Source organism: Stomoxys calcitrans, chromosome 2 (assembly GCF_963082655.1).
Source record: "Stomoxys calcitrans chromosome 2, idStoCalc2.1, whole genome shotgun sequence".
NCBI lineage: Eukaryota > Metazoa > Arthropoda > Insecta > Diptera > Muscidae > Stomoxys > Stomoxys calcitrans.
Window position 1 is genome coordinate 214,379,131 of NC_081553.1, and position 10,737 is coordinate 214,389,867.

A 10,737-nucleotide genomic window follows, 5' to 3' on the forward strand; every position below is an offset into this window, starting at 1 on the left:
CGGATAACAATTGCGACCTTTAGAAGCTCAAGAAGTCAAGACCCAAGATCGGTTTATATAGATGCTATATCAGGTTATATACCCATTTAAACCAAATATGGCACAGTTGATATATGTCATAACAAAACACGTCGTGCAAAATGTCATTCCAATCGGATAAGAATTGCGCCCTCTAGAGGCTCAAGAAGTCAAGACCCAAGATCGGTTTATATGGCAGCTATATCAGGTTATGGACCTATTTAAACCATACTTGGCACAGTTGTTGAATATCATAACAAAACGCGTCGTGCAAAATTTCATCCCAATCGGATAAGAATTGCGCACTCTAGAGGCTCAAAAAGTCAAGACCCAAGATCGGTTTATATTGTTACGAAAATTATAACCGGATTCAATTACACACCATTAATTGTTTTCGTCACTAAATATATCTCTTAAAAGAGATGGGCTCATTGAATTGTTATTGCCTACCTATCATCATCATAGAACTTAATAAGCACTAAATGAATTCATACGTCATACATAACAGAGAGCCACACTTTTGGATTACTGTTGCTCTCTCACGTAATTAGATTGTAAATCCAATTTATCCGCCTCGTTAAACAAAGAGTTGTTATGGAACAAGTGGAAGTAGAAGTCCGGAGAGAACCTGTTCTTCTTTTGTTTTCTTTTGCTTGGTGGAGTGGGTGACCTGTTTGACATTGACCAAAGCAGAATGTGTGCCAAAGGTTTTTTTTTCTGGTTGCATTTTTTTGGAGATGTAAAAAAAGGGCAGTCTGATTAAGAAGTAAAGCAAGCAAGTTGTTCGCACATGGTTTTTTAAGTCATCATCATCATCGCTTTGATCGAACCAACGAAAAACCAAAAACAACACCTCTCGGGAACCATCAACAGCAGCAGCAGCACAATAATTACAACGATATTAAACGAGTATTTGTTTATTTTAATATCTGTAAATTATTGTCAACCTTTTTTTTTTATTTTGTTTAATAAAGAGAATTCGCAACATTGGTGTCAGGTGTGGGGTACGTCCGGACTCCTGTAGAAGCCCTTACCATGCCTAAAAGATCCAGTAATTCTTCTTTTCTAAACTCCATAACTAGAACGGTTCAACAAACGATCGATGAAGTGATGGAAAGCCAACGACAGAGAGATGAAGAGCTTATGAGAAATATTCGATGCCTGGAGAGTACGATGGCCGCGAGACTCGATGAAATGGGACAGAGGAGACCCCCTACTGCCCTGGATTCTGCGTATATGACCCAAGGAGTATTCCCCAACCCTTCTCCATCCCACTCCGAATCACGGCCATCCTCCCGTATCAGTCATAGTTCACGTGGCTCCATTTCGCCTGCTTCCCAGATCTTATCACACCATGGCATAACTGCGAATGCTGGAACAGATCAGCCTATTGCACACCAGTCACCTAGCGCGGCCTGGCATACTGATGCATGTCATAACGTTCCTAGGGTAGAGAACGTTGTACCCATTGCGAACGGCCATCAAATTAATTTTTCGACAGTTAATTGTGATCGTCCGATCTGGAACGGTCATAGTTATCTCCCACCAAATCAATCAATTAATCCAGTCATGAACAATCCGGGTTTACACGAGATCGGCAATCACGTGCCCGCTGCCACAGGTAATTTATTTCACCATAGTTATCATCAAGTTCCTCATCCAGGGGCAACAAGGTTCGAAGAAAATTGTAATTCTACCACAAACTTTCCCCGTTTTGACCAAATTTTTTTGGGGGAATCCTTGCCCAACGGATTAAATATGGCACCTCCCCTTCATTTTAATTATCAACCAAACATCTGTCGGGAACCTTCCATGGCACGACCGTTGTTGAACAACCATATTACTTCCCATAACCTTCCTAACAAACCAGCTTTTAAACCCCATTATATATCGACCTATGACGGCACAACTTCGTGGAGTGACTATGAGCGCCAAGTGGAAGATGCCGCTATTTTTTATCAGTGGTCAGCAGCAGAGACACTTATAGCCGTTACGTCCAACTTAAGAGGACGCGCTTTAAGTTTGTATGGCACCATTCCTCGCCAACCTCCCCCTACGTATGAACAGGTACGGCAGGTTATGCGAGACCGCTTTTCTTTGGACGCCCAGGCAAGCTACCGTCATTTCCGTAAATGCGTTCAGTCTCCAAAAGAATCAATCCAGGATTACGCAACTGAACTGGAAAGATTGTCTACGAATGCATTTAGGGGGGCGCCTAATGAAGTCGTAACCCAAATAGTTATGCATCAGTTCATCGATGGCTTGTATGACACACACCTTCAGAGTTTGGTTATGGCTAGCCGTCCTAGTTTTATAACAGATGCTATGCGCACCGCCATGGATCTTCAGGCGCAAGACACCAGAACTAAACCTCGAAATGTCTACAACGTGGAAGTAGACTCCGAAGGGTTGGATCGACGTAATAACAAGCCGAGAAATCATAGAAGCAAAAATAAGTCGGGAAACGAGCCGACATCGACTTGAAGGAGCCCAAGTCGATGGATAACACTGAGGCTCCCAACGACAATAATAAGGAATCGGTCAATTGCCAAGCGACGTTTAACACCGGTGCGGATAATTGCCATGAACCAGGAAGTTTACCGGATGCAGACAATAAACTTTATAGCGTGCCTGACGGTGAGGTATTGCTCAACATTGGTGCCTGGGGAGACCAAAGCTTACATTGCATAGCTCTTGTGGAAAATCAACCTTTAGAGTTTATAGTTGACACTGGTGCTTCGGCTTCACTTGTTAATTTGCGGTTCGTTCCTTCAACCGCTACCAAACGTCCTTGTAGTGTGTTGCTACGAGGTCCCGGTGGCGAGACGTTTAAAGCTGAGTTTGTAGCAACACTCAAATTCCAGCTTGGTAATATTCCGCTATGTCATGAGTTTTTAATAGTCAAAGGAACGACTCCTTCGCTGCTGGGTGTAGACTTTTTGCGGAAGCAAAAAGCCGTAGTTAATCTTGGAGAACTACGCCTTGAAATGAATAGTGTTTGTGTGCCATTACACCTTCCTGAGCATATGTCTAATAATTTGGTATATTTTCTAGAAAACATTACATTACCCGCACGCTCCGATGTTTGCATTTCTACAAAATGTGCTTTTAAAGAAAGTGTCCCTGAATCACTGCTAGAGACATGCGATGAATCTAGTCTACCCCGTGGCGTACTTTTGGGAAGAACACTGGTTAACGCTGCCACCGAAACGCTGCCGGTAAGACTAATTAACCTGACAGAGGAGGAAGTAAAAATAACCCCTATGACAGCGGTGGGAAAACTCGAAGAGGTGCATGTTTTAGATCCGAGCAATTCTTGTGAAACAACACCTGTCGATAATTTCAATATTTCTTCCGAGATTAGTAAAAAAGACCGCAACTCGTTCGACGATATGGTTATTCAATTCCATGACGTATTTTCGACGGGGCCATTGGACTTTGGCAGAACCACCCTTACTTATCACCACATAAATACGGGAGACACCGCCCCCATTAAGCAGCTGCCCCGGCGTGTACCAATTGCCAAAAAGAAGGAAATGGAAGATTTGATTTCTGATATGAGCCAACGCAACGTAATTCAACCATCACAGAGCCCTTGGTCGTCTCCTGTAGTGTTGGTACGAAAGAAAGACGGCTCAACGAGGTTTTGCGTTGACTATCGACGCCTTAATGACGTCACTATAAAAGATTCCTATCCGCTGCCTCGGATGGACGACATACTCTCAACACTACACGGATCAAACTGGTTTTCAACGATGGATTTGCAAAGTGGCTACTGGCAAGTCGAAGTTGACGAAGAGTCTAAGTCAAAATCCGCATTTGCTTGTTCCTCGGGTCTATACGAGTTTAATGTAATGCCGTTCGGGCTAACTAATGCGCCTGCTACTTTTGAACGCTTAATGGATGGTCTTTTCTCTGGTATAGCATGGCGGTCGGTTCTTGTGTACTTAGATGACGTCATCGTCCATTCGCGAACAGAATCTGAACATCTAGATCACCTAAAAGCTGTTTTTAGTCGTCTTCGAGAAGCTGGATTAAAGTTAAGCCCAAAGAAGTGTAATTTTTTTCAAACGAGAGTGCATTATCTCGGACACGTAGTGGGAAGAAATGGCCTCGAAACAGATCCTCAAAAACTATCCGCAGTCAAGGAATGGCCTATACCAATAAATAAAAAACAAGTGCGTTCATTCTTAGGACTTTGCTCCTACTATCGCAAATTTGTGGAGAATTTTTCTACAATTGCTCATCCATTAAACAAGTTGACGGAGGAACGGAACAAATTCCAGTGGAATGCAGATACCCAACAGTCATTCGAACACCTGAAAGAAAAACTTTTATCTCCACCAATTCTGGCGTTCCCGGATGAGTCCAAACCATTTATACTGGACACGGACGCATCAAACTGTGCAGTAGGTGCCGTCCTCAGTCAAGTTCAGGACAACAAGGAGTTAGTGATTGAATACTACAGTAAATCGCTCCAAAAGGCCGAACGTAATTATTGCGTCACCCGCCGGGAACTTCTTGCTGTAGTACTGGCTACTAAACACTTTCACCACTACCTTTTTGGCCGGAAATTTGTAATACGGACTGACCACGCGTCCCTTAGATGGTTATATAATTTCAAGGAACCAGACGGACAGATCGCCCGTTGGCTAGAACGATTGCAACAATATGACATGAGCATCCAGCATCGTAAAGGTTCCAGTCATGGCAATGCCGATGCACTTTCTCGAAGGCCATGTGGGGACTGCAAAAACTGCACGAAAGCTGAAGAAAACGATCACCAAGTTGTGCTAGCGATTCAAGTAGTACCCGAAAACATCGCAGAATTGCAAAAGGAAGATAAAACTCTAACAGTGGTACGGTCCTGGTTAAACTGCGGGGAAAGGCCACCAAAAAGTGACATTTGGGGAGAATCTAGCGATATAAAGGCGTATTGGCACATCTGGCAACTGCTTCTAATTGAGGATGACATTTTGAAATATAAACAAACTAATTATAGAGGCGAGCAAATGAAATTAATTGTTTTGCCTAAAAAGTTAGTGTCACTAGCAATCGAACAGCTTCATAACTCCGTAACCGGCGGGCATCTTGGACAGCGTAAAACCCTAAGCAAGGTAAAAACAAGATTTTTTTGGAATCGACGATCAGCGGATGTTAATCAATGGTGCATCGAGTGTCACGTATGTGCAGCCAGAAAAGGTCCACATAGAAAAACCGTGGGTAGGCTTAATCCCAGCCAGATAGGAGTACCCTTTGAAAGAATGGCAGTAGATGTTTTAGGTCCCTTGCCATTGACAATATCAGGTAACCGATATATCGTTATATGTATGGACTATTTTACAAAATGGCCTGAGGCATTTGCACTCCCAAACCAAAAAACTGAGGAAGTTGCAACGGCTTTAGTTAATGAAGTTTTTTGCAGATTTGGAGTCCCCTTCGCCTTACATTCGGACCAGGGGAGAAACTTTGAATCCGAAGTATTTCAGAAGACAATGGAGATACTTGGTATTGAAAAAACCCGAACTACACCTCTAAGGCCTCAATCCGATGGAATGGTGGAGCGTTTTAACCGTACAGTGCTGGATTATCTCGCAAAGTTTGTAGATCGAAATCAGAGAAATTGGGATGAACTATTACCTTTGGCCCTCCTCGCTTACCGTTCCGCTGAGCATGAGGTAACAAAATTTAGCCCCGCCCTTTTGACATTTGGCCGTGAGCTCCGGTTACCTATAGACCTGGTTTATCAATACCCATCTACTGCCATATCGGATGAATCAAGCTACTTGAAAAAACTTCAGCAGTCATTAGAGGAAATTCATGATATGGCCAGGCAACATCTTAAATTATCATCTGAAGCAACTAAATGTAGATACGACATGCGATCCCATCCACAAACCTTTTCTGATGGTGAGCAGGTATGGTTTTATTCTCCAACTCGAAAGAAGGGATATTGTCCAAAACTACAAACAGATTGGATAGGGCCGGCGAAAGTAGTCGAAAAAATCTCCGACCTTGTTTATAGAATACAACTGCCAGGGAAAAAGGCAAATAAAGTTATTCACGTCAATCGCTTAGCGAAATACCGTAAAACCGCTCTTGAGATACATACTCAGTCAGGAGACTAGAGTCTAAGAAGGGGGCAGTGTTACGAAAATTATAACCGGATTCAATTACACACCATTAATTGTTTTCGTCACTAAATATATCTCTTAAAAGAGATGGGCTCATTGAATTGTTATTGCCTACCTATCATCATCATAGAACTTAATAAGCACTAAATGAATTCATACGTCATACATAACAGAGAGCCACACTTTTGGATTACTGTTGCTCTCTCACGTAATTAGATTGTAAATCCAATTTATCCGCCTCGTTAAACAAAGAGTTGTTATGGAACAAGTGGAAGTAGAAGTCCGGAGAGAACCTGTTCTTCTTTTGTTTTCTTTTGCTTGGTGGAGTGGGTGACCTGTTTGACATTGACCAAAGCAGAATGTGTGCCAATGGTTTTTTTTTCTGGTTGCATTTTTTTGGAGATGTAAAAAAAGGGCAGTCTGATTAAGAAGTAAAGCAAGCAAGTTGTTCGCACATGGTTTTTTAAGTCATCATCATCATCGCTTTGATCGAACCAACGAAAAACCAAAAACAACACCTCTCGGGAACCATCAACAGCAGCAGCAGCACAATAATTACAACGATATTAAACGAGTATTTGTTTATTTTAATATCTGTAAATTATTGTCAACCTTTTTTTTTTATTTTGTTTAATAAAGAGAATTCGCAACAATATAGATGCTATATCAGGTTATGGACCGATTTAAACCAAACTTGGCACAGTTGATATATGTCATAACAAAACACGTCATGCAAAATTTCATGCCAATCGGATAAGAATTGCGCCCTCTAGAGGCTCAAGAAGTCAAGACCCTGGATCGGTTTATATGGCAGCTATATCAGGTTTTGAACCGATTTGAACCATACTTGGCACAATTGATATATGTCATAACAAAACGCGTTCCGCAAAGTTTCATTCCAATCGGATATGAATTGCGCCCTCTAGAGGCTCAAGAAGTCAAGACCCAAGATCGGTTTATATGGCAGCTATATCAGGTTGTGGACCGATTTGAACCATACTTGGCACAGTTGTTGGATATCGTAACAAAACACGTCGTGCAAAATTTTATTTAATCGGATAAGAGTTGAGACCTCTAGAGGATCAAGAAGTCAAGACCCAAGATCGGTTTATATGGCAGCTATATCAAAACATGGACCGATTTGAACCATACTTGGCACAGTTGATATGTATCATAACAAAACACGTCGTGCAAAATTTCATTCCAATCGGATAAGAATTGGATTGGATTAGATCGGTCCATATTTAGATATAGCTGCCATATAGACCGATCTCCCGATGAAGGGTCTGAAGCTCATACGAGCTTTATTATACCCACCACCGAAGGATGGGGAAATATTCATTTTGTCATTCCGTTTGCAACACATCGAAATATCCATTTCCGACCCTATAAAGTATATATATTCTTGATCAGCGTAAAAATCTAAGACGATCTAGACATGTCCGTCCGTCTGTCTGTCTGTCTGTTGAAATCACGCTACAGTCTTTAAAAATAGAGATATTGAGCTGAAATTTTGCACAGATTCTTTTTTTGTTCATAAGCAGGTTAAGTTCGAAGATGGGCTATATCGGACTATATCTTGATATAGCCCCCATATAGACCGATCCGCCGATTTAGGGTCTAAGGTCCATAAAAGCCACATTTATTATCCGATTTCGCTGAAATTTGGGACAGGGATTTATGTTAGGCCCTTCGACATCCTTTGTCAATTTGGCTCAGATCGGTCCAGATTTGGATATAGCTGCCATATTGACCGATCCTCCGATTTAGGGTCTAAGGCCCATAAAAGCCACATTTATTATCCGATTTCGCTGAAATTTGGGGCAGTAAGTTTTCTTAGGCCCTTCGACTTCCCTCGTTAAATTGGCCCAGATCGGTTCAGATTTGGATATAGCTGCCATATAGACCGATCCTCCGGTTTAGGGTCTTAGGCCCACAAAATCCACATTTATTATCCTATTTTGATGAAATTCGGGACAGTGAATTGTATAAGGCCCATCGACATCCTTCGTTAATTTGGCTCAGATCGGTTCAGATTTGGATATAGCTGCCATATAGATCGATCCTCAGATTTATGGTGTTAGGCCCATAAAAGCCACATTCATTATCCGATTTTTCTGAAATTTGGGACAGTGAGTTTTGTTAGGCCCTTTGACATATTTCTTCAATTTGGTCCAGATCGCTTCAGATTTAGATATAGCTGTCATATAGACCGATTTCTTGATTTATGGTTTTGGGCCCATAAAATGTGCATTTATTGTCCGATGTCGCCGAAATTTGGAACAGTGAGTTAAGTTAAGCCCCTTGACATACTTCTGCAATATCGCACAGATCGATCCAGATTTGGATATAGCTGCCATATAGACCGATATCTAGGTTTTAGGTTTTGGGGCCATAAAAGATGCATTTATTGTCCGATGTCGCTGAAATTTGGCACAGAGAGTTTGGTTGGGCTCTTCGACGTCCTTCTTCAATTTTGCCTAGATCAGTCCAGATTTGAATATAGCTGCCATATAGACCGATCTCTCGACTTAAGGTTTAGGGCCCATAAAAGAGGCATTTATTGTCCGATTTCGCCGAAATTTGGGACAGTGCTTTGAGTTAGGCTTTTCGACATGTTTATGCAACTTGGCCCAAATCGTTTTAGATTTGGATATAGCTGCCATGTAGACCAATATCTCGATTTAAAGTCTTGGCCCCATAAAAGGCGCATTTATAATCCGATTTCACTGAAATTTGACATGGTGACTTATATTAGGCTTTTCGACATCCGTGTCGTATATAGTTCAGATCGGTTTATTTTTAGATATAGCTAGTGTACTTATTAGCATTTGGTCCAAATCGGAACATATTTTGATGAAACTGATATGGGACATAAGGTATGAAATTTTCACCGAATTTTGATGAAAGGTGGTTTACATATATACCCGAGGTGGTGGGAATCCAAAGTTCGGCCTGGCCGAACTTAACGCCTTTTTACTTGTTTTTTATCCGATTTCGCTGAGATTTAAAACAGACTGTTATTTTAAGCCTCCCGTCATCTGATCCAAAGACGGTTCAGATCGGACTATATTTAGATATAGCTGTCATATAGACCGATCTGCCGATAAAGGGTCCGAAGCCTATATTTTTATTTTTTAACCGATTTCGCTTAAATTTGAAACTGTGATAAATGTTTAGTTTCCCGACACCCGACCTAAATATGGTTCAGATCGGACTATATTTAGATATAACTACCATATAGACCGATCTGCCGATAAGGGTTCTGAAGCCAATAAAAGCTTTATTTATTACCCGATATCGCTGAAATTTGACACATTGAGTAATTTAAGGCTTCCCAACATCCAACCTAAATACTGTCCATATCGGACTATTTTTATAATATAGCTGCCATATATACCGATCTGCCGATAAAGGGTCTAAAGCCCATACAAGCGTTATTTATGACCCGATTTTACTGAAATTTGAAACAAAAGGTTATTTTAGGCCCCCCCGACATCGGACTTAAATCTGGATCAGATCGGACGATATTTAGATATAGCTGCCATATATTGGGTTGCCCAAAAAGTAATTGCGGATTTTTCATATAGTCAGTGTTGACAAATTTTTTCACAGCTTGTGACTCTGTAGTTGCATTCTTTCTTCTGTCAGTTATCAGCTATTACTTTTAGCTTGCTTTAGAAAAAAAGTGTAAAGAAAGTATATTTGATTAAAGTTCATTCTAAGTTTTATTAAAAATGCATTTACTTTCTTTTAAAAAATCCGCAATTACTTTTTGGGCAACCCAATATGCCGATCTCTCGATTAAGGGTCTGAAGCCCCTAAAAAGTTTATTTTTTAACCTATTTCGCTAAAATTTGAAACAGTGAGTAGGATAAGACCTCCCAACATCCGGACTAAATATGGTTCTGATCGGGCTGTATTTAGATATAGCTGCCATATAGACCGATCCGCCGATAGGGAGACTGAAGCCCATAAAAACTTTATTTATTACCCGATTTCGCTGAAATTTAAAACACTCATTTTTTCTGAGCCTCACAATATCCGACCTTAATATGGCTCAGATCGGTTTATAATTGGATATATCTGCCTAAAAGACCAATATTTTGTTCTACAAAATTGAATAGTGACATATTTATTAGACCACTCAATGTCGGTGCCGAATTTGGGTGCTTAAATTATCCAATTTTCACCGGATTGGGACGAAATGGGTTTTACATATATACCCGAGGTGGTGGGTATCCAAAGTTCAGTCCGGCCGAACTTAATGCCTTTTTATTTGATTTTCTCTGCTTTTAGATTACAGAAATAATCATGTTTTCTTGTCCTATTAGTTCAATATTTCCCCCTACCCCCCTGACACCCTTTTTGGGTGTCAAACAGGTGCATTATTTCAATTATTAGCATATTATACAAATGTTTTAATTTTTCCGTGAAGCCATCTCGTCGCACACATTCATGGCACTTTGTTACGCATCGATCGATGCATGCCTTAAAAGTGGAAAATCAATTAAAATATTTTTTCATACTTTCATCGCCAGCCCAAAACTAGTTGCCATATGCAACGAGACAAAAGCATAACAAC

The 10,737-nt window shown here is 40.9% G+C and overlaps 1 protein-coding gene across 1 annotated transcript; it reads left to right on the forward strand.

Moving 5' to 3' along the window:
• Positions 1-371: 371 nt before the first annotated feature.
• Positions 372-2,502, forward strand: LOC131994841 (uncharacterized). The gene is made up of 2 exons (XM_059361765.1): positions 372-679; positions 756-2,502. Exon 2 carries the CDS (start codon positions 1,054-1,056, stop codon positions 2,500-2,502), a length of 1,449 nt encoding a protein of 482 aa, XP_059217748.1. The 5' UTR covers positions 372-679; positions 756-1,053.
• The last annotated feature ends 8,235 nt before the right edge of the window (positions 2,503-10,737 follow it).

Coding starts and splice junctions, on each gene's coding strand:
- LOC131994841 (XM_059361765.1), top strand. CDS start 1,054: ATGCCTAAAAGATCCAGTAATTCTTCTTTTCTAAACTCCATAACTAGA.